This window comes from Pieris rapae, chromosome Z (assembly GCF_905147795.1).
Source record: "Pieris rapae chromosome Z, ilPieRapa1.1, whole genome shotgun sequence".
Classification (NCBI taxonomy): domain Eukaryota; kingdom Metazoa; phylum Arthropoda; class Insecta; order Lepidoptera; family Pieridae; genus Pieris; species Pieris rapae.
In genome coordinates, this window is record NC_059534.1 from 6,711,352 (window position 1) to 6,737,682 (window position 26,331).

The 26,331-nt window shown below is 32.9% G+C and overlaps 1 protein-coding gene across 1 annotated transcript; it reads right to left on the bottom strand.

The window, feature by feature from the left end:
• Positions 1–33: 33 nt before the first annotated feature.
• LOC111000085 (chondroitin sulfate proteoglycan 4) lies at positions 34–25,265 on the bottom strand. The gene is made up of 25 exons (XM_022269430.2): positions 24,893–25,265; positions 24,687–24,823; positions 24,443–24,589; positions 22,519–22,662; positions 22,256–22,437; positions 21,793–22,000; positions 17,841–17,996; positions 17,080–17,304; positions 16,100–16,384; positions 15,519–15,716; positions 12,816–12,922; positions 12,428–12,563; positions 11,965–12,140; positions 11,092–11,251; positions 9,706–10,908; positions 9,018–9,199; positions 8,532–8,685; positions 7,727–8,218; positions 7,177–7,372; positions 6,733–6,888; positions 4,550–6,408; positions 4,222–4,460; positions 3,392–3,542; positions 2,692–2,839; positions 34–2,302 (listed from the first exon to the last, which is right to left on the bottom strand). The coding sequence occupies exons 1-24, from the start codon at positions 24,957–24,959 to the stop codon at positions 2,732–2,734; spliced, it is 7,068 nt and encodes a 2,355-aa protein (XP_022125122.2). The 5' UTR covers positions 24,960–25,265; the 3' UTR covers positions 34–2,302; positions 2,692–2,731.
• Between the last annotated feature and the right edge of the window lie 1,066 nt (positions 25,266–26,331).

Consider the following 26,331-nt stretch of genomic DNA (forward strand, 5'->3'; position numbering starts at 1 on the left):
CCATTTTCTTATCCTATTCATAGTCATTGCTATTAAAATTATATGGCAACGGTGAGTCAAGCATGGGTTCTAACGCCTAAAGAATTAGTTCTAAACAACCTGTAAACTTTAAAATGAGTATCGTCCACTCGACTGTACCAAGCGCATTAAGTCTAGTAAAAGATTCATTGAATAAACGATTTTTATATATAACGGAAACCATAAAACTGTTTACATATAAACCCTTTACCATTAAATTGGGACATCAATTTACATGAATGCAAACTGACGCTGACATTTAAAATAGCACCTTAAGCATATCAAACAAGGTATAATTAAAAAGTTTCAACTCAATGAGTCTTACGTTATTGCTCACCGACATTTACTTGGTATTGTCAAAGTTTCCGTAAGTGAACATTGCCCGTAAATGCAATAATAATACCATGAGTTAATCGACAATTAAACAAGGACGGATCGTGATTTAATTGACAATGACTCGCGATTAAATCCCTTGTTAAATTGTTCTTTTAACTGTAGTCTAACTCGGAATCAGTTTTCGCTGTTTCAACTATGGCATCGTTCGGGCAAATTGATAAAGAAACAATAGTTTTAAAGCATTTATAATATATGAAATGTAAACCCCCATCTCGTAATGGATGACGGAAGAACTCGTGATTGACACTTGACATGGTTGTGCGTATCCATCGAATCAAGGCTTGAATAAAAACAATGTTTATTATAGAGAATTATTGGCACGTTGGATATTTCTGAACACTCGTGTACTATTCTAACAGTTTAATAAAAATACATAAGCATGCATAACTTATAATAAACTTAATAACTTTTATTACTTTGTACTTAAAAATAAAAATAAAAACCATTTCACGCAAGGAAATTGATTTTTATTCCTCCATAGCGCTATTTTTTATATAAAATATCCTAAAATTAATATAGGTTAAATGAAGCATAACTAGTTTGTTAGTAACTAGACATTCTATTGTAGGCAAAATGGGAATGATTTAACTAATTCAACTATAATTTATATTATGCATTAAAACAGTAAAATATTTAAAATTTGAACACTCCTTGATTAATTCGGAACATAAAACATTGATAAATATAAATATGATATTTAAGCCAATTTATTTTAAACTAGAATTACAATCGAATACACAATCTTAGTAAGTATAAATATTTCGTGTTGTCTATAATAACAACTTATGTATAACTTTGGTAAAATTGGTGTCCACTTCGGTTTGTAGTCTGTTTGGTATATAGTAACTTGTATATATATATATATATCTAATATTATATAATACTTAGTTTTGCGCGTTAATACTATTATCATAGTAGATTCACAGGAATATATGACAATTAATAAAATCATTAATTTCTTAAAAGGCAATTGCAACAGGACAAGGTATATCAAAATAAACAATGGCGTGAACTGACTCACATTGTCAACATTGTTGACAAGTCAGTAGAAAGTTGATTGTGGAAATCAGAAGTTTAAAAAAAAATATTTATAAAATATACACATAACACAAAATTCTAAACCAAAACATTATTCGAATCAAATATATGCAAAGTAAATTTGATTTTTTTAAACAAATCGGTAAATATTCAAAATTTTAAGTGTAAATTTATTGCCTATCTTAAAGACAGTGGTGAACACAATCAACGAATTTACTGGGAACAGTCCAAGCACATTTTTTGTAAAATTTATTTTAACACTGTGTCCTCACGCGTATTTTTTTCGATTAAAATATTTACTAAAAATACGTCATATAAACCTTACATTCAGCTGTGATTAAGCAACAATGACCCAATCTTACATTTATTAAGTTTTAGTATGTTCTAAATACTTATAGCGAATATAAAGATATCTTAGTGTACAGTGAAGAAAAACATAACATGGCGATAATGTACCCGAATTTTCTTTTCTATTTGACACTATTAATTCACATTAATTGTATACAATTGAAGCTAAATGGACTGTCCCTATAAATCAATAGAATGAATACATAATCATGCTTAAAGGCAGCTAAATTTCATCATAAACTACACAACACCCATACCACAAACAATTTTCCTATATAACAAAATACTGTTGTCTTTGGCACAATTTTTGACACATTGACAGTTTCAAAGACAAGTAAACGAATGCATTAGAGGCGTGTTTAGAGAGTGATTTCACAGCTTGGGTATTTCGATACCTTGTAATTGCTAAGTAGAAAAGGTGTAGGAACTAAGTCTACGCCACGCCGAGACTGCAAGTTACGATTTAATGTGACGCACGCTTCGTCTTCAAACTGTATCGTCACTGAAATAAAAAAAATACAGTTTATTTATTAAAAAGATTTACATCCCAGATAGTAACAACTGTATTTCAGGAAGCTGTAACTTCCCTAGCTTAGTGTATTCAATTAAAATTTAATATTGTTTTACATAGTGTCCTAGGAGGTGGTACCTCTCATATCAAGCAAAGTAATTAATTAAATTAATAAACATAATTAGAGAAAATGCTAGTTTCGTATTTTTTGCATTTAAACCGATAAACCACGCTCTGTAACACGCTGTGACAGTAGACAGATCGTAAAATTTGAATAACCTTGTAAAGACATAATATTTTCTTCACTTAATTGAATTAATAAAAACACAGTTTCTTTTAAACATTGAGCTCATAATTTGAATAAAGTTATTATAATTTACCTGGCTTTGGCAGTCTCGGCAAGGAGTGTGTATCCCGGGGTCAGACCCAGTATTGGTTGCGTCTTAACATCGGGTTTGAAGGCGCACCTCCCGGAGTTCTAATTGGATAGGCAGACTCACTTGCTTCGTAGCTACTCCAATCCTCCGCCTGATAATATTTATCGTTTTAAAATAAAAAATCAAATTCAAAATTCAATTATGTACACAAATGAAATGTGAAATGGAAGGACTAAATTTACATTTATAGAAACTATTATTATTTACGAAAACTTTGTTTGAAGTAATAGTATAAGTCGCGCAATAACGGACTTTTGATGATCATAAAACCATAATTACGATGCCTCTATAAGTTTCTTAATAATGTATTTAAAACTAGACCCGTAAAATCATATTTTAGGCACAGTCCCTAAGTGGTTTAATATTTATTATAGCTACCTACGTGATTCTGGCCGTGCCATGACCACAGAAGTAATTAACGATGAAAGGTAAAAAGTATCGATATATTTCAGGTCATTTGACATAAGACCTTATAATCACATACAATTATTCTGAATAATTAAACATGTATAAAATAAATGTTGCCGAAAGTGATCAATCCAGATTTATTCTGTATATTACGTAATGGCAGTAGTTGGAAAAAAATTATTTCAAAAACTATACTCCCAGTATAAACTAAATTTACTATCATCAAATGACTTACGTCTGTGTGATCGTCGGTACCATACGGGTACCTAGCGTTGAGGTCGGGTATGGCCGCATCCGCTAATGGTGTCACCTTGCATGCCACACTACCACCCGAAGGCAGCGGCGTACTGGCACCCGTGTGAACCGATTGATCGGACGATACGTATCTGTAGGAAAACATTTGCAGTTTTTTAAAGTATTTAGGAGAAGGAAATTTAATACCCTAAGGGGCCGTTCATAAAATACGTTCGCATACAAGGGGGGGGGGGGGGGGGGGTCTGGCTGAGTGTGACAAGATGTGACAAGGGGGGAGGGGGGGGGGGGTATAGGGCAGCGTGACGTTCGCCGTTTATTATTTTTTGACATGAGCGCTAGCTCTGTGGCGCGACTCTAGCGGCGTTGCGATCCGTCACAACGGGTTTCTTTGTTTTTCCAATACTTGAGAGAGTAACGTTTCCACGTACCCTGCGCTCTCGATTCAGTAACAAATGAAAATACTATTTCTCTAGAATTTATCATACTCAGCAGGGGGGGGGGGTCTTAGTTTTTGTGACGAAATATTTCTAGGGGGGGTCACAATAAGTGTGACACAGCGTGACAATGGGGGGGGGGGGGGGGGGTCAAAAAAAGCTGATTTCAGTGTGACGTATTTTATGAACGGCCCCTAAGCTCCTTCCACTATTAAATACATTTGTACGTCCGTCGTTTCTAAGGCAAGTTGATTTACCAAACCCAGTAAAATTTAAGTAAGTAAAATAAATAACTACCGTTTTCTACACAAAAATAAATATCAAAACCATGGACTGGTACAAAATATTAATAAAATACATTAGACAATTAATATACCTTTTAATTGGTGGTGTCGCTTGGGTCGGCGATGGCATCAAATGATCTGGAGGTCGGGGTAAAGGTATAGGAGCTACTGCTCCTTGACTTTGTCCATGAATTTTCACTAAGGCATTCTGATCACGCATCAGGTATCTTCGACATTTCAATATACCAAATATGACTATTATTGCAAGGAGTACCCCAAGGAGTGCCATTAATATCATTAAGTAGTATGAGCCGGAATTTCCGTTAGCCACCTGAAATTATTTATTTTACTATGGATCTTACTATCGGTAGAGTTGGTATATTTAACTAAATTAATTATAATTTTAAGTAATAATCTTACCGGTACTCCCTCATGGCTTTCTGGGTCATTAGGGCCCGGTAAATTCTTCTTCAGACCATTGCCAATCAACATTCTTAATTCCCCCGCAGCTGGTTGGAATATAGTCGCTGCAAGTAGGAAATTAAACCTATCTTCGTGTCCATTTAGCTCATAAGCTTTCTTCTTCGTTACATAATAAATAACACCAGCCTTCACATCTTCATGGGTAAAATATGCAACCTCTCTTTCCCTTGCACTAGTTTTTTCTCCTGAACTTCGTATAATTTTCTTAATAACCCCATATTTTGGCTTCTTAATCAACGTATACACTGGGTCACTCGCGGTGAGCTTCGCAAGTTCTGACGCATCTAGATTCTTTACTGTCAGTTTTGTCTTTTCTTTCTCAACTTTCAGGTCACTTAATATCATTAATGGCTGCACTGTAACGTGTATAGTAAAAGGTGGAGTCGAATTGCTATTATGAACGTAAGAGATTAGTTCAAAACTATCATTGGCGACTGTCATATCATTTTGCATGTAAATGACGACTTTATCGATTAGATCTTTTTGCGAGAAGTAGGTCACTGGATTCCGGCCGACATAAATCATTCCGTGTACAGGCTGCCTGGTGATATTGTACCAAACCTTAGATTTCATCGCGTTCGTTTCTATGTAAATTTGATCTGTGGATACAGTCGCAACATTGGAACCTTGTTGTAAATATATCGGATGAGATGACGTCGCATTTAAAATCACAGGAATGACGTCAATTGTAAACACGGTATACGTCGGTTTGAATTCCCCATCCCATACTCTGAAATAGAACGTTGCTGTTTGTAACATCCCGGAATGTTCATATATGATTTTACCACTATTAATATCTTCCTGGGTAAATTTGTTAATAGACTGTGCTTCATCTATACTTTGATTTTTATCGAGCATAACTATTCTCCCTTGTGTTGGTCCACTTATAATGTCATATAATATTCCTGACGGACTAGTATCAGCATCTTCAGTAAGCAAATCGCTCTTGGTAATGGTATAATTTTCTCCATGAACTACTTGTATTTGCGGTGAATCGGTTAATAATCTAAACGGTTGGTCATTAAGCGGTAGCACATGTATTGGTATAGTCACATTACAAAGAAGTACATAGTCAGGCAATAAGTACAAAGTCATATCTATTTTGTCTTTTAATGTGTCAGAATCGTCATGTTTGTATGTGACCACACCAGATTCCAATTGAGTTTGTGTGAGTGAAGATAGTGACGGTTCCAATATACCATGAGTAGGTTGCGACCACTGCGCTTCAATTTGGGGTTGCCTCAACCCGGCTTGATTCTCTAGGTACATAATAACATTTGTCACATTAACAACGATGGCAACATTTCCCCCTTCCTGCACTTTTATTTGCGGTATGTAAACGTATTTTGCAAGGCCGCCAGAAGACACAGATATATCTATGTTAAAAACTTGATCGTTCACGGGTTTGGCAAGTGCCGCTTCAACGGAGAAAATGAAGGAATCATTCGTAAATAAAGTAGAGAACGGATGCGTATGCTCATAATATACTAATGTATTATTAATATCTTGTTGTGTAAATTGTTTGATAGATCTGTGGTGATTATCACCATTCAGCATTATGAGTCTGCCTAGAGTTGGTGCTCTCTCTATTTTGTATATGATATTCCTCGATGCGTCAGAACACTTCGCCATTAAATGATAGTTATTGAGTGGTTCTCTCATCAATGGAAACACTCGTAGCGTGTGTTTCCTAGCCAATTTGAGAGACACCGACTTGGTTGTTATAAGAAAAGTGATTTTTGATAGCTCATGGAGGCCATCGGTTACGTTAAATATCATTTTTCCTTTCGTTCCATCTAAAAAACAAATTTTATTAAGTATTGTCTTTTATTAACATAACTTTTACACATTTGAAGAAAACACTTTTTTAACGGATTGAAGTTATGTATGTAAACTTTTCGCGTGCTTTACAGCGTGCGTAGTTACGCTCTAAAGCACGCGAAACGTTGGATAAATTTAAAATTATGTTTCAATAATTATAAGTTTACAATAATACATAACTTCAATCTGTTAAAAGTGTTTTCTTTAAATTTACTAAGGTCAAGACCCTTTACGAGATCGTTTAGAACAACATACCGGTTATATTAACCGGGTTGTAATATAATAGTAATATTACTTACTAGTATGAACAAAAATGACTTTACGACTGTCTATATCGCCCTGTGTGAAGTGATAAACGGGAGTTTCGAGGTAGCCCCGTATCGCAATATAACCCGATACAATGTCGACAACACGAATCGTTACGTTCTCTAATGGCGTATCGACATCGTTTACATCTGAAAAATAATAAAAGCTATTAATCTAAGAGTTCAATGATTTAAATCTCAATATAATTTGGTAAATATTTGAGATACGACATTTTGGAATTCGTCTAATTTAAAGGTATGTAATAATATGATCTAGATACCTATGTATGTAAACATATCTCAAAACTTACTGAAGATTTTGATGAAATTTGGACTGTTTCCTAAGCCTAAATATAGCTTCATACTCAAGTATAATCATACGTTTTTTTAAGTCAAGTAAAATACAACTCTATTAATATAAATTTATATCATACTCACATAACTCATTTCTTGTGAAGGTGAAAGTGCCGCCTTCCCACACACAAAGACCAGTGTTGGCAGCTACTATAGGAGATTCATCGTTGACAGGAACTATGTTGATCATAACACGGAAAACTTCACTTTCCTTTCCGATCTCAGTGATTGCCACCAATTTCATTGAATCCAAGGATTCTTCTGAGCCATCGTTCACATACTGTATTAAAATTAATGTACATAAAAATTTGTAACATGGCTTAATAGTAAGAGGGTTTTGTATGGATAGACATATAATTCACAGACAGACAGATAATTTTATACGGAAAATTTACAAATATCTTATTGTTTATATTGTTTGTTAACTTGGGTTCTCGAGGATAAATTTAATCAACGAATGTCTAAAAATTATATCTAAAAACAGACTTGCGTTGTGCTAATTTGGACTTCCAAAAATTTTAATATTCTAATCAAGAAATATTTTTTCATACATAATCCAAAAGTACCTGTGTAAGTCTTAAATTTTGAAAAAATCTGATGAATATTTTATACAAAATTTTAATACAAATATTACCTGTATATTCCCAGTATTAAGTTTCAAAACCGGAAGTAAAGTCAGCTCTTGATCGCCCAAAATGATCTTTCCGAATTTAGGTTTCTCCACCACTTTATACGACACAACCTTCCCTTTATAATACTCAGTGACCGTCTTAAACATATCCTGTTTAATACTAACAACAGCCCCTTCCACGACACTTATGTTAGTCGCTAATACATAGAAATGTTCTGGAATTATTACGACCATCAGTTCCAATGACTTCAGCCAAACGATTCCGTTGGTGACGTCCATTTTGATTTTGTCCCGTGTTCGGTTTACGCCGGACTGTACATAGACCAGTCGATTCGCGTTTATAATAGACTGGTCGAACATAGTTGAGTGTATGGGCTCTTCATAGTTTTCGAGTTCGAGACTGTTTGGTGTGTTTGTAACCTCAAGCCAGCCGTAGTACGGTCCTTCTGTGACTTTGTACACTATGTTTGATGGTTCAATTTGAGGGTGCATTACCTGAAATGAAGTTATTTACCCCAAATTTATCTAAACTAATTGCGACCATTATCGAACTTATTCCTATTATGTATAAACTTTAGATATTATATATTAAAACTTAAACTATACAACCTTAAGGAGCTATATTTTTTCACGTTTATTCTTATCACTCGTGATATTTGCTAATTGTGACTTTATTTGATTAATTAACGATTATAGTTTGTAGAAGTTCTATAAGACATCAAATTAGCAGGAATGTGTATTCTTAACACTTAAGTCAACACGTCTGTCGATTGGAAACATTACGTAGGTAAGTTCATACAATACAAACCTCCAAAATGTCTCTTGTTATATTCACGCTTGTCGATTCTTCAACCACTAACGGTCGGTTCATCAATACTTTTAATGGTTCCCAATAACTTGAAGGATATATTTTTATCGCGTAAATACCTTCTCCCCATGCTTCCAGGCACATAACCTTAAATCTGAAAATTGGAAGATCAATTAGGCTAAGCTTACATTTTTTTTTTAATTACGCTATATATAGCGAGAATTACGTAGAAAAAACCATCATTTGATAGAAATTTTTTAATTAAATAATTTATATTTTACGTTTGTAACAAATTATCTAATATTATATTAATAATTTAATTTAGTATTATTGAAGCTAACAAATTATACACAGTTACATCTAACAGCCAAACATTCACAATACTACTTGTTGTAGATTTTTCTATAAAATTGTTACTAATTTGACAAAGCATGAGTACTGTGTTAAACGAACGTGCTCAAATGTATGCAAAAATAAAACACAGACCTAAACGCATCTGTGGGCATTTTGGGTTCTCTGTGCCTGTAGGATACTCTTCCAGCTGCCACATCCAGTTGTGTAAATGTTATAGCTCCCTGTCCTTCGCCTACTTCTATAGACCCATGTTTCGGCTGTTGAACTATTTCATAACGAATGTCCTCTTCCAAGCAATTCATATTTGTGTCCACCTAAAAAATCATATTTAATTTCCTCAGTAGTCCAAAATTTTTCCAGAGTTTAAAATAACTTTCTAATTAACACTTGTCTTTTGTTGCGTTTCTGGTTTTAACATTAAACTGTAGTTTAGGTTTCAATACTTTATTTCTTAAAAAAAAATATAACTTGCATAAGACTAGTTTAACACTACAAGTGACCAAATAAATATGAACCAAAAGTAATTATAAGAAATGAATTTAAAAGTAATTTTGTGTAACATATTCACTTGGCGATATGAATGAATTGAAAGAATTAATATTGTTTTTATTTGTGGGTAGTTTATTATATAGCTATGCGCCTTCGTAAGTAAACCTTTTTTTGCCGTATCCTAGGTAATGCAAGATAACTGGTTCGAAGCACACGTCTATGAGTCTACTATTAATTACAAATATTAAAAAGTTGTTTTATTGGTTCTATTACGCTTGAAGACATTTTTGTCAGTATTTTTGTTAGACAAAACAATTCACACAGTACTTACTTGCATATCTCTAGTAGAAATAACAACTGCCTTGCCATTTTCAACAATCGACCCATTCGAAGGGAACATTCTTATAAATGGCGGTGACGCTTGCACTTCTAAATTACCATTGACATCGAACAAACCATCGGACACCCAAAACGACAGTTTCCCATTCTCTTTCCCCTGATGCTTGAATAATATGAGATTTTTATTTATGTCGTCTTGCGTGAACTGTGCTATTTGTTCAGAGGGGTTGTCTGCTCTGAACACACCACCATTCGGCGGGTCTTTAGTAAACCTTTGCACCGTATAGGTTATATCTGATAGCTTAGTATCGAGATCTAAGTCAGCGTAACTCAAGTCGCGCGACGTAATTAAACGTGCTCCCCCGTGAACGATATGGAATACATTTTCATTCATTCTCACTGGACTGTTATCGTTCTTCAGAATGATATCAATATGAAACACACCAACATATTGAAAGTCTTCCGGCTCAGGGCTTAAAGCCATGAAGTGGAACGAATCGTGTCGACTCTCGGAATCGTCGTGCGCATAGTAAACTCTATCCGCATTTAGTTCCACTAACGTAAAATACGTTGTGTTATCCCTAAGTATCTTCAAGTTTTCACTGATAACTTCCATTTTACCGTGTTTCGGAAGATGAGTTATGTTAAACACGAGATTTGTAATGGAATCAGTTCGGAAATTGAGATGTGTGGCGGGTATCGCCATTCTAGACCCTTCCATGACTTGTAATCTTTCAAGAGTCGTATGGAATCTTCCAGTGCGATCAGAAGGCGATGGGCCTGGAATGTGCCGTATCGTCATAACACCTGTGATATTTTCACACTCAGCCGCTCCTACCATAAAAGTGAATTCATCCTGTATATGAGAATATGCTCGCCTGTGAAGCCTATACCATAACTGATCAGTGTTGATGTTTTGTTGAGTAAAAGTACTATATATTTGTAGGTGATGTGTGCCAGAAGACAAATGAAGGATTCCATATTTTGGTGGTTTTAATAATGTGAACGTGATTCTGTCTCCGGACAATGATAGCGGTCTTGTACGGAATCTCAAATGCTGTGATGATATAAATGCTTCCCGGGTGTTATTGAGAAGTAATTCCTCGTTTATCGTTTGATATAGTTCGAGTTTAATGAACGTCAATCGAAAGTCGTATAATGTGTTCGTTCGTATAGATCCAACGGAGGCTTTAAACTGAAAATTAATAACAAATTATTATTATAATATTTTACAAAATAAGAAAACAACCTAAAACTATACGTATATATGTAGAATTAATATATATAAAAAAGTGTAGGTTTTTCGATATTTTTGACAAAGTAAAAAAATTGATTTAAAAAAAGGCGATAACTAGAAAATTACTTAATAAAAACATACCTTAAATTCATCATGAGTAGGGCTTCCCAAGAGATGCATATATCTCACTCGTCCAAACATGACCATTTCACTCGTAAATGAATCGACAGTCTGCCACGTCCCGTCCAAAACTCTTAGACGTTCGACAACGCCAAATTGAGGCGGCTTCACTATGTCGTATCTAAAAAGGCATTTTATTTTTGTAATATATTTATTTATTATATGTATAAAACATTTTATATAAACAGTATGGTAAGTAATACCACAGGAGAAAACTAAAAAGATAAAATACAATGAAGCCATATTAAAGAAGCCATATAAACTGATGTATTTCCGCACCAATTCGACTTCTTCTTCTTCTAATTCTAGAAAAGAGCGTACCAATTCTTAAAAGGCCGGCAGCGCACTCGCGAGCCCTCTGGCATTGAGAGTGTCTATGGGCGGCGGTATCACTTAACTTCAGGTGATCCCGATTGTCCTGTTCTATAAAAAAGGCAGGCAGATAAGAAGATGGGGGTCCAATGTTGATTCGAATGGCTAGAGAACGCTAATATTGAAAAAAAAATGTAAAGGCCGTTGTCGCAGGTACGAGCACTAAATAAATACATAACCGTTTGCCGATAGATATTAATTTTAGCGAATAAATATTACATTACTTAAGGCATATTTAAGTTATATTTAGCATGCAAAGAGAATTAAAGGCTTTTTTATTATACAATAAATTAACGTAAAACCGAGATCAACTAAACCAAAATGACTTGACAGAGATTAATAAAGGGCTTTAAGATTTAACTGAAGCAAGTCAAAATCTCTCGCATTTATCCTGTATATACCTGATTCCTGAGTTAAATTCCTGACGAAATTAAAATTTGAGGTAGGTAAACATATACTCACTTGACTTGAACATTCGTTTCGTCAGCGTTTGTGGTAAATGTGAGGTTGTCAGCACTTATTATTGCATACGAATTATGAACTAATTGCAGACCCGTGTTGTTAATAAGCCTTACTTGTAAAGGCACAATTGATATTCGAAGAACGCCTGGGCCACTTGTTTCGATTCCATCGGATACCTATAAAAGGAATTTCAAAAAATTCAACCGACTTCCTTCAAGTTGATGTAATCACACAAACTACTAAACATATTTTGATGTTGATGCGACTATTAAAATTCTGATATTGATAATCTTATATTTCGAAGATTATCTAGATATAACTTTTAGTTTCATACAAAATTGTGAATATACGTATATTACGTATTCGCACTTGTAAGCCTCAAAATTGAAAAATTCCAAAAATCACGTAACACAATTCAAATTTATATATTTTTTTAATTTATTCATGTTTTTTTTTTAAATACCTGTAAGGTCAGTCGAAGAGATGTTTTATTGAGTTGTTTATCACTCGTAGTCCCATGGACAAAGGAAATGATGCCGGAATCTATATCTTGCTGTGTAAAGGAATCCACCGGCTGTCCAGACATTTCTATGTGACCACTGAAAACAAATTTATAAATTGAACAACGACTGCCAAACTGATCTCTTTCAGTCAAAACAATATTTTTTCGCCACAAATCAACCCAGGACCTGCTAACCTATTGACTAATATTAATATTATTTATTATTGACATTGTTATTTGGATGTAATACTCGTATTAAGTAGAGCTGATGAGCAACAATTGTGAAAAAACAATTTTATTAATTAAATACGGTATTTGTTTTTCATACTTTTGACCACATATATATTACCTGCTCGATTCGCTTTTTCCGTGAATAATAGTATATAATAAGTCTACAGGTTGCGTGTCGGGATCTTCAGCTTTTAATATTTCCGAAGTTATTACTTTTCTCGTGCCCTGTAAAAATGGTTACTGTATTTACAAATACTAAATGGTCAAGTAATATTATTGTAGTAAATTGGTATCGGCAAAATGTAAAATTATCATTTTATATTTGCTTACTTACCATGTACGTCTAGATGAAAACCTTTTTCTATAGTCTAGTATGTATGTTTTGAATTTCAAATTTATTGCGAATTTATTTTCTAATAAGATTACCTTTTATATATATTTATTTAGGTAGCCAATCGTTTTTTAATAAAAATGAGAAAAGAAAGCAAATAAATATTCAATATTAATTATTATATTAATATTATAATTTATCTTAATATAATAATTAAAACTGAATGGTTATGAACGGCCTACCGTAGTAAAAATAGTACAAACATGAAAAAGAAAACGAATTCTAGACATGACAGATAAAGCGCATTCTTAATTAATATTCGACAAGATGTTATGTGAAATTTTTGTATATTTGTCATGCTTTAAGGTAAGGATATTTTTAGTTTTCAATTATATTACGCAATTACTCTTAACTGTCCAGATTCTATACCCAATTAACTAGGTATTAATATATACAGGTTGTAGTATATTCCACAGAAACTGCCTGCAAAAACCATCAGTCGTATAAATGTTTCATACATTTATGTATACGACTGATGAGGCCTCGTTGTACCCAAATAATCATATAATTTGTAAAAATATAATGTTATAAGGCTTTATTCAACGCCGATGTATCGCTTAAGTGCGTGTATTATGCCATTAATTTTAACTACTAAAGGGAGAAACCAATATTATTATTTACTAATGGAAACCGCACTGAATTTTGAGATTAAAGTAAAATTTAATACAAAACAAAATATAAGTGCACTGTGTCTTTTTTATGTAAAGAGTGACAATTATGGTTTGTGGTTAATCTATCAAATAAATAAATATATATACAATACAGAATTTAGATATATATGTAGCATAATAAGCCGTTTAATTAATAGCTTAGATTTTAACTACATGGGGCCGTTTAACTAGCTAGCGGCCTGAAAGATATTTAGCCGTAGCGTTTGTTACAACATTAAATAATGCTTAGGCCATACGTACGATAAGAAATATGTCAGGAAAAAAAGAGATGAAACATCTGACATAAAAATTTAAAAAAAAGAAATTGATTGAGTGAGTCACAGCTAAATACACATTATTATTGTCACTACACTCATCCATTGTACTTGTTTTTATTAAACTTGTGACCTTGTTGTTTGATGTAAACACCATCAAAGTTGTAATAGGCTGACGCCATGTTAACAGTGAAGATTTACGTATTGAATTTTAGATGGCAGAAAGTGACACTAAATTTATATTAGCAGTCGACGGGCTTGATAAGTCAGTACTTAGTAATTACGTTTCATTAAACGTCATCAATCCAAGTAATTTGCCTATCCTAAGAGTTGTTGATTGAAAGCTTATTAAGCTGCGACATCTTAATATATATATTTCTTGTGTGCGTGTGTATGTGACTGAACTCCTCCTAAACAACTGGACCGATTTAGACGAAATTTTTTGTGTGTGTTCAAGGGGATCTGGGAATGGTTTAGATTCACAATTTTGTCCGCTGGACAATGTTTTTTTAATTAATTTTCAATTTATTAGTTGTTGTTGATTTTGGAATGTTTTACATTGGATCCGACACCATCTTTTGGCGCTACCATCGCAGTGTCAAATTTTAAATAATATTCGAATTTTAATTTTAGTCTGTCCCAAAATTTAAAAAAAGTTTTGTTATCATTGTGTTATATCGTATGTGACCATGTGCTGGATCGTTAGATATTGTCATAACATTTGAATAATAATTTTCATCAAAATGGCTTATTAAAAATTTAAATTTTGAAATGAAAGACGTGTAGACAGGACAACGTCTGTCGGATCCGCTAGTATATATATAGTATTCTATAGCTATTGTTCAGTTGTCTGTCTATGGTTTCCTAATTAGCCCGCATTACGACCGAGCGCTGTACAGGAATTATACGATAAAAGCTACTCATTCTCCGTAATGAGGTATATAAAAGTTTAATTTATATTTCAAACTTTCAAAAGGTTTCTCCCTTTATCATCTAAAGTTTTAGTAATCATACTCACTGCACTATCATTGATGTCTCGTGCCAAATCAAAACATGCAACTACTCAAAAGCAACTGATACAAATTAATTGAAGCACATCGAACACTCTGAAATAAACAAACCAAATATATATAGAAATGGTTTTGCTTAGATTTTAAATTATACATTCCTTGATGTAAGTAGTTGAATGCAACATGCGTGTTGGGTTATTTGTTATTCTGTGAGACTAATCAGTGCTTTAGCAGCGCAATACTGATTTAGTTCTAATAAATTGTTCTAATTTCAAGGCGTGATATCGTTTTTATATTAGTTTATAAAACTTCTAAAGGAAGAGTGACTATACCAAAAAAAAAAAATTCAAAATTTTATGAATTCATTGAAGTCACAATTTACGTTAAAATGTATGTTTTATCATGATTTGATAATGAGAAACAGAGAAGCCAAATTAATTTGTATAAAAAATTACGTCAAATAAAAAATCGACGCAATAAAAGGTTATCTCCTACCTGTGTTAGTCTTAAAACCTTTCCGGGAAGCAAATTGAGTACTGGTGGATCATTGACAGGAGTTATATTAACGTGAAGAACAAAGGTATTCCGTCCTTGAAGATAACTGGGCAACGTAAATTTAGTTTCGGGGATAAGTTCCATCTCTAAAACTATCGCATCTTGGTGATTTTCTGATCCATCGTGCACGTATCTAACCTGAAATATACATGTATTATATAATCTTCCACTCTATTAGATTAAATGTAATTATAGGAGATTTGATAGGGCGGGACTATAGGTAGCAGTACTAGTGAGTTATTAACAGAAAACATAATCAAATTATAATTTTATTCCATGGGATTTTTAGTTTATACAAAAGTGTCGTATAGATAAATAAAATATACTAGAGAAGAACTATTCATTTTTTTTAAATAATGTATTGCAATATTTATATTTACATTTTATGAATATTTCATTTTTAATTAAATTAGAATGCTCACAGTATTATCGATAAAAATACACTCGAAGCATTCATTAAAACCATTTAAGTTCAAGCTAGTAATACAAGTAATATAAACTAAAAAATAATATAAAATAACCTTATCTCTCGACAAATCCAACAATGAAAAGAACTGTTTAGACTTGTCGCCTTCAATATAGTTTGTATATTGCGATATTCTTTGCGATGTTAAGTCGACCGCTATTCTTCCATGTTGAGGTTTTTGTGCGACGTGTAACAATACTCCAGAAGGACGAACTCCATATTTATGATGATCAAGAATAACGTCTATATTCTGTGTCGTTATTACTGCAACTCCCCCTTCTTGGACGGATAAAGGGTATAAAGCGACGAGTTCCAGTTCACTGCTCGATTTCGAGAACACCTACAAATGTGGGGTGTAAGATATAGAACCTTAATTATGCTTTCAGCGACCTAGGGGTGTGAGTGAAACGAAAAACGCAGGACCAATATTCTTTCGACTGTTGGTCAAGCGGAAATAAGATTGCCGGAAAATTAGAACGCCAAAAAGGATACAGATTAATAGTTATCTCAACTTTTCGCCAGAAACCGTCTTATTTGTGAATCGTATAACATACTGTGATTTAAAAACATACCGCGAAAACATTATGTATAGAAAACGGTTCCCGGTAATTAAAAACTTTTATAATATTTATCGTTAAAATTTGGCGTATTTAGGCTGTAAATAAATATATGACGCATGTCAATATGTATTGCACTTTAGATATTGTTAATTAATTGCAACCAAGCGGAACACAATTCATCATCCTTTGTTCCCTTGACCTTCTGAACTATTTTTGATTTAAGACCCAGATCATGATTTCAAGTATTACCTGATATTTTATGGCGACTCTAAACGTATATGACATTAACCTTAACTTGGTATCAAATACCGAAGCCTAATGGGGATGAGATATTTTTCTTACATTAGATTCACGATGTTTTCGTGCACAGCACTAGCTAGTATTCATCGGGCGTCATAATAAATGACTAGCTTTCGAGCGCAAAACCTAAACACTAGTCGGATTTTCATTCAGACACGTTAGAAAGATATATTACCTTATATTTTTCAGCATAATCCGGGTTGATACACAATTCATTATCACACTTGCACGTAAAATGATCAACACCATGTTGTCCACATATAGCTTTAGGCACGCAAGGCGGACTGGGACTGGAGTGACAGGGATACCACCAAACACATTTTGGCGTCACCCCACAAGTTACCACTGCGTTTGGGAGGCCAAATATTTTGTCTTCAACTTCAATTGGCTTGATGCAACCCTGGAATTTTACTTCGTTTAGCGAAAAGTTATTAGTTTGATGACTTGACGTGAGCGGTTTGACTATTGTAAGTAAACTCTTCCGGCACGTCTAGCAACAATTAATTTTTGTTACAGTAACTAAAATAATATACACGAGCGCTGTGAAGCGGAGTTTTCCTCGAAAACAATGTTAACGCTACTTGTAAGGTAATGCCTCAAAAATGCTTGGCAATTTTCGCGAGCATATCTCTGCCTGAAATGTGTATTCTTTTCTAAGACATAAAATTTTCTCCCGCATTAAGACAGAAATTTGTTTTCCTAATTATTTTCTTTATTTGCAAGAAGGGCATATGGTTTTGGAGGTTCCAAATCGAAAGATTATTGTTTTGCAAAGCAAGGTTTCGTATTCGCCTTGGGGAAAACCAAAATAAGCAAACGATCTACGCGGGGGTTAAATAGCGAATTTCAGTTGCAAAAATTGAAAATATACATTTCACATACAATTTGCCGTCATCATAGCTTAACATGATTTAAGGTAATGTAAAAAATTCTCACCATTATACTTGAATCAGCCGCTTTTACTCCCTTAGAGAACGCTCTTTGTCGCTTATCCGTCTCGATACCTCCCAAGTAAAAGGTGTCTGATAAATCTAAGTATCTAGTTCCACCACTTTCAATTCGAGTACTCATTGCTATATTGTCCACTGATAACTGAAAAAACATATGAATGTAACCAATTAATGTTTCACCATCATATAAGTTGCTGCATATTTTTTTACAAATGAAAAAACATTGAGCGCGAAATGGGTGTCGGGTATAAAATACTATTGGCAAAGTTTTACATTCACAATATAAATATTTCGCATACTCAATTTAACGCCGCTTCATCGCTTCAAAATATATGCAGTATATTTATTAAAGAAATAATATTATACTAAGTGTTTCTTAGGAAATTTGCAAAAATTCACAGCAGCAAAGTATATTTAACGCACGCAAATATTATATGTTATATCTGAAAGTCTAGTCTATAAATATTCATAGAACAGTAGGAGTTTTTGCATAACAAACACAAGCTGCGAAAAGTATAACGCTGTTAACTTCCAATGTTTACCGAGCTGACAGACTTTAGTTATTTAATAGGATATGTTTTTGGCCATTCAAAAACCTTCCACATACTCAGTACACAATATCGAATGTCAATATGTAAGAGTAAAGTTCACAAGATCAAGCATTTCAGTTATGGAAAACAAAAAAAACATTTGAAACACGCCAAGAATGCTAAATAGTTTTTTAATACAGTTGCTCAAAAAGTGGCATATTGCAGGGACGTATAGCGTTCGGGATGTGAAAATCTCTGCTTGTATTCTTTAACGATTGGCGCTATTTTTCAAAAATGTTCTTGCGAGTTGAGTTGGTTGTTGCACCAAATAAATACTTTCGATATTTTATTTGAATTAACACCACTCGAACTCAGTATAATTGCACTGAATGTCTCAAAGAACCTTATTATACCGGAAAAATAAAAAAAAATCGCTACGTATCTACGTACGACGAATGAGAGAAGAGAAAAAAAATCAAATAGTTTCATTACATTGCTTAATTTTTTCGCAACTGTATTGTTCAGTAACAGTTGTTCAGTACACGTTTAATATACTATTTCGACACGTTTCACACACACATTCTAAAAACAGCATTTATATTCGTAATTTTGCAATAAACTTCAAATGAATAAAATGTCCAATAGATATAGAACAATCGATGCGAATCGACACGATTTCATTTGATACGAGGTAAAGGTTTTACTGCTGACCGTTTCATATATTTCAGATTTACTGTTTGCGATTGTTTTATCAATATTATTAAATTCTTGGTACTTCGAATGATGCAATATTTTCCACATATATATTTCTACGAAATATAATTAAACAAATTTCATTAAACCGTTATTGGAATACATATTAATTGGTTCTACTAAATAAATGAATTCCAATAAGCTATACTAAAATAAAAATTATCATATTCATTTTACATTTAGTTTACGCTTTATAGCACACCGCCTTCATATACCAGTACAAAGCAATTTTTCAACCTCAATACGTCATATTAGCTCTAAAAAAAACCTCGTAATAAAGTAACTCCTAAAGAAAATATACAACTTGAAGCTTCTAACTTAAAATCAATATTTATTTAAATAGACTATTGTTCATAGTTAAAAAATAAATGCAATACAATATGAATACAGTTTGAATTAGTACTGCAAAAACACCCCTTAGACTGAAAATCTCAGCTGATACAAGTCTATATTTAGCGAAAAGGTCGACCTTTCAACCAAAAACATCTTATTCTTTTAAAAACTTTTGGTTAATAATAATTAATATAAAAGTTATGCTGGTTAAACATGAGGCCGTTTTTATACGAAGGCTTTAATTCTTACAAAAATATGGAACCATTTCAAAACAAATATTCCATCAATATTTTTAAATGTAACAGTAAGTAAACAAAATAAGCCTAGAGGGCAAACCGTGCATTCAGTCCAAAAAGGCTTACCGACATTTTCAATACAATATTTTCGAACTACATATTTCGCAGTTGTAAGCTTATGTATTTATTTGACTGGCTAAAATCGATACTCGGTTGCCTTTCACGATATGAAACAGTAGTAAAAGTTATTATTTTAAAAAATAATAAAAAAAAATCTATTTTTACGTGAAAAAGTTTAGAAAATAAAATTGCTTTGTAATTACCAACGGCAACGGATGAATGCTCTACAGCGTAGTTCTACGAAAGTGTATTAGTACAACGTATGAACATGAATGTAAGTACTTTGTTACAATTGTATTATTTAACTATTACCACGTCCTTAATATTTAATTATAAAAAGATTTTTTATTATATATTATTTTGGTGTTCTAATAAATGTTTTTTTTTAGATTTAAAACCAGTCACAGTTTAGTTTAATAGCAAGTAACAATTAATTGAGTAGGGGAGAGCGTGCCAACTTTACAAGTTGGTATTTTAAACATTTTAACCATTTATTGTTGTTTTAATGTAGATAAAGCAAGAAAGCTAAAAACAAAAACTCAAATATGATTCACATTTGTTCACTACATATCGGGAGTTAAAATTACTGAAAATAGTCACCCCTATAACTTCCTAACGGGAATCCGTCGAACTGCCAATAACACTCATATCATAAATATTAACTTAGTTTAAAACAACTGTTACATTCAATATTTGTTTCAATATCGTTCAGTGATAGATAAATATCAGGGATGTATGAAAAAATTATCCAAACAAATAAACCCGGGTTATCGCGGGATTGGTAGTACAAAACTATTTTACATTCCGCGCAATGTAAAAACCGATACTTTGGATCGACGTAATTCAATCAAGCTTTAGTAATATTTTTAATAAATGTCACTATAATACCGACGAGCCTCAATTGTTATCAATTATTTACATAATTGTAATTGAATGGTTTCAATCAATTAAGGCAGTATAATAGACACAAAGAGAACAAAACCACATTGCAGTCGCCTTTGACGTAACATATCATTATATAATTAATTATGCTGTTCATTATGACACAATAAATATTTGTTTAATGAGTATGGTATACTGTATTTCTACTTATTGTCTATAGCGCTAGCTTGGCCAGTGAAGTAACCAAAATAACAATTTAATAAAATACGCGAATTCGCAAAACAGCACAGCAAACTAGGTATTTAAAATGCGATGCAAAATTGAAAAGTGTTACAGTCTAATTAATATCCGTACTAACAGCCTCATTAGTTAGTTCCACGTTTACTTTCGTTAAATCTATACTTTACTTTTTAAATTAAATTTTATCAGTATTAAATTATATACCAAACTTCGCCAGCAGAAAGCCATTAAAACAAAAGAGCTGTTTTCATTATAATGTTGCAATTTTGCAGCTCAACTATCTTCACATAAGATTGCTATCAAACGTTGAAGTCTAGGTAGACAATAGCGGTTTAAAGTCAGGGATATCTCCGTACCAACGAGTTTAAAGGCAAATGCTGCATTTTACATTATACGGACATCCAGCTGACATTTAAAGCGGTATTAGTTTGATGTCTGTGAATTGTGTTTAAGTAGAGCGTAAATCCATTTGAAAGTATGTTCTAAATATTTTAATGATATACGTTGCCGTCTTCCCAGCATCTTTAAGCTTTGGAACACTTTAATCTTTGTAAATGAGTTTTTCAAAAAACTTATAACATTATAGTTGATACGGTTTTCGATTCAAAATATAGGTTTTTTACTAACAATTAAATATTGTTAGTAAAAAACCTATATTCGTACTGTTTCAGAAATTATTTAATAAAAAAAATATGTTATTCGCGACACGCATAAATATTTACCAAACCACGACAGCAATTGAAATTTGACACTTTGTATGTTTATATTCGCATCGTAATCCAAATATTGTAAAAATCATGAATAGATCGCAATGCTATATAAAAATCAATTAAAAAAATCTTACCTCTATCATTGAGGGGTTGAACAAGAGATGTAGTTTGTGCCACTGTCCATCGTTGACCCTGACCGTGTGGGCTATTTGACCTCGAGCCATTTTAACTCGAACAACCCCTTCTAATATTTCTACAGCCAAGAAATCTGAACCTCGTCCACCACCGGGGTTGTATAGAATAACAGCATTGAGTGTTATCGTTTTGAATTCAATTTGCCACCTAGTAAATAAATAAGTTTTCGTATTACCTAAGCAAAAAGGAGATGTATCTCTATATCTCTGTCACTTATTAGTGGCGTGAAACAGAATTTAACAGAAGAATATTCTAATTTAATTTTAAATTAAACCAATTGAATTACGCGTGTGCGTGTGTTATTTTTAGAGTAATCAAAACGTTTCAAGCAACGTATGATTGTAATAAATAACGTATTTAATTAAAATGAAACTTTATAAAGTAAATTTGGCATTTAATTACCTGCTGCCCGCTCTAGAGTTAATTTTAGGTAAAACCATATATGCTCCCTCATCAACAAAACTTATATCGGAATTCAAATCTGCATCAAATTCCGGAGCACAATTCCAAGTAACTCCTTCAACGTGTACAGATGCACTGCGACTTCGGGCCTTTTCTATTATTTTAACGCCATTATAAAATACCTAAGAAAAACAAAAGGTGATTATTTTTGTCTCATTAGAAAAACTATTACAACAATTATTATGATTAGATTGAAAACTTACGTCTTCCATGCACCCACGAAAGTTCTCCATATGACCAAGGAACAACTCTGAAAAATCGCCTTGACCACCAAGAAACACGCCGAAATGAATATTAAGTTCGAAGAATCGTCCTGGCAATTTCTTCTTCACTGTACTGTCGTCGACCTAAAAATAATAAACGATGTCAATGGCATAATCAGGCGCTTCACTTGCGTGACTCAACATACGTTTATCAAGTAAACAACGTACGGCGGCGTGCCTTTTAAGAAAACTCGCCAAGCTCTACTTCATCATTATGTGAGCGCATAAAGCCAAACGATATTCAGTTAGTTTTTTCTTATAATTAAAAAAATACAGATCCTATTTATTTTTCCTTTTATTGTAGAAAGTCGTTCATTATATTAAATATCGAATAGTTGTTACGTATAGATTGCACAAAATATGTATGTTTTCAAATATTTAAAGTAGCAGAAAATTACCGAAACCTGTAGATATTGATATAACTGTAATTGATATGTCTACACATGAAGCAAAAATGTTTTATTGAAAAGTCGGCTATCGATTATAAATGTTACGTGCATAAAATTATTGCAAATTCCTATGCGGTTCATACTCAGGACTTTTAGCTCATTTACATCAATTCGTTGAAGTATAATAGAGCTTTCAGTTTTTGAGAAATAGATTATCGAGCGTCGTTTTGTGCCGGGGCTTCTTTCTAGATATTTATATTATTCCATTTAAGTAAAAAATTAAACGAAAAATATAGTTATCAATTTAATATTTAATAAAATGACTTGGTCACATCCACTTATAGTTTTATTTACTATATGAGCCATACAGATAAAATTCAACGTCGCAAGCCTTTGATACAAAGTTCTTTGATGTTTTAATGTATATGTTCATTGTTTGCAGAAATCGCTAGCTAGTAAATTGTTAAAGTGAGATTTTTGTGAAATTGCGTAATACGCGAATGAAAACCATATTGATAAGAATATAACAATTATTGTATTTTAAAAACGAGACAAATTTAATTACTTCATAGGCTCACTATTCAGTTATTAGACACTTTAGTGAAATGGAAAAACAGACTTCATATAACACCAAAAAGGTGCATCTACAATCTTTGGGAATACTCATTTTGCATATAATGCAGAAGTTAGTGTTTAGATTAGGTTGAAATGAAATGGAAATTTTGTGTAAATTTTTTTCTCTTTATTTTATAAAATAATATAGCATATTGCAATATGTTACATTAGAAAACCGCTGTGTATTAATGTAACCATAGCAGTCTTGTTTAGGAGCGCGACAAATGCATGTTTTTTAATTTAGAATTTATGTTGGTTAGTGTTAGGCTTATGTGAATGGGTAGACTATTTATTATCCGCGGTAGCAAATACCGCAACGTTCTCTCGCCATATACGTTGTTTATATGTAACTATAATAGGGTCAATAATAGATAAATAAATTATTCTGTTCAGTTAAAGTAAAGATAAAAATTACCAATTGAATATGAATGGCATATGTTATATGCAGAACCTAATGCTTTGATTTCCGACAAAACATATTTGTTTTAAGTTGAAAATATACCTAAAGCTATTTTAAATAGATATTTGAAATTAAAGTAACTTTAATCACAGATGTGAATTTCAAAGAAAATAATTTATAATTATGCTATTTATTATTAATTAGATCAATAAGAGTACATATATATATGTAAGGGTAAATAAGTTGATGCTTACTTGGATGCGTAACCCGCAGCATATTGTTTTCACCCTTTCTTTAGATAATAACACCATCTTAGGTACTAAGAAATATATTTGCTTGGATAAAGTTTTTAATTCTAGGCAATTACTTTCTGGGTATTTTTTGTACAATTTTTTTGTGTTCCTTCGGAACTAGAAAAAAATGGATTCTTGCATATGTGTGATCATTATGTCTAGCATACCTTAAGTGTTAGATTTGCTTCTCTTCTTATGATATTAACATGATGCCACTGTGAGTCATTTAGATGCAGTCCTTTGAGAGATGACAGTTCACTTTCACCAGCCCCCAAGTTAATGTGTAACTTTAACCTGCCACTTTCCAAACGGATCTAAATAATGTCCAAATATCTTGTTAATGAAAAAATTCAAGAAGAAATGACAATAATATAAAATAAAAGAAGTTTCTGCTAACTCTTTACAACTTACCATACAGTAATCTGTTTTACCAGCAGCAAGAAGCAATAACGCATCTGATAAATGTGTTCTAAACCTAAAGTTAATGTCTGTTACCCCTTTGGCTTCTTGAAGTGGATACGAAATGTAACTGGCCCCATAAAATGACGCTAAAATGATATAAATGTATGAGTAACATTCTAAACTTAAAAAATAAACATAAAATATGTTGTGTATACCTTTATCGTAAGCAGTACTGAAGGAAATAAGACACAAAATAAAAATAACTCCCGTTTTTACTTCCATTGCTAAACGGTAACGGCAGTTAGAATCACAACATATTCTTGTATTATTTTACTCGTAGCACCAGAAATTATTTATAACACCCTTCCCACAAAAAAAGGAAAGCATCTTCGTAGATAACACTCGAGTAGTACGTTTTTTAAAGAAATGCTTAAATAAAAAATTCACTATGCATTACTGTTGGAACATATCAACGAACTGTAAATTAAATACTATAACCTATAGTTCAGATTTTTGTTTAATTTATAATCGTCAACGTCCACCAGTTTCCTGTATAAGGTGAATATGGCTGACAAGCACAACTGCACTAACGCTACAACCACATCAAGAATGCTCAAATTTGAAAATTATTTATATTCATTTGATGTACTGACATACGTCAACCTGTTTGATATGTATTATGCATCCGTCACAGTGACAGAAATGTGAATTCGCTTGTTAGTAATAGTCACCATAGCTTAACTAATTATTTAGACCCACATTAGATAGCAATATTTGCTTCACGCTACTTCTATTGGGATGCTGCCGTGAAATCCCGATTGACTTACTAAGCAAGCGTTAGATGGGATATGCATAAACCATGGACTCCGGAGAAATTCTTACCATAGTTTCAACAGGAACTTGACTGGAAACCTTAATAAAAGCAAAAAAGTAGCCAGCCCAATGCAGCAAAAAGATCCGAAAAGACTTAGAGCGAAATAAAACGAAAGGCCGAGACCGAGTGCGATGGAGGATCACTCGGTCCCATTTAGAGGAAATAGGTCAAAATAATTTAAAATAACGAAGCTTTACATTTGATACTAAAATTTACACCTCGCGTTAATAGTAAGTTAAAATATCCTTCGTGGACCTCAGGCATCTACGGTCACCGCGAAACCTATTTGTCTCAGGGGTGGATCTACGTATGGTATTTTTGGGCTGCAGCACAGGCCAATCATAATATTGGAATGCTTGAAATTTATCAACTCATGTACGATGCGTGACTATCGGTTGGAACAGAGAATTCCCCATTATTTGTTTTCGGTCAATGCATTTTTTGCGGGTGCGTCAGGGACAGGGAAGTCCCCCGTAATAGCCCTTCAGCCCCACAAATTCACGAACCGCCTATGATTTGTCCCATACCGAAATAAAAATAAAACTGTAAAATACATGCAAATAATATGCAACGCTCTTGCGAGCCTTCTGGCTATATGAGTGTTCGTGGGCGGCGGTATCACTTAATATCAGTGCGCCTTCTGCCCGTTTGCCTCCTATGATATTAAAAATAATATTAAGGAGTAATAGTAAACAATTTATGTATAGGTAGATATAGGCAGCGCTACTATAGTATTAGTATTTTTAATTGACTGAGTTCAATTTTTATTACTTTTAAAAG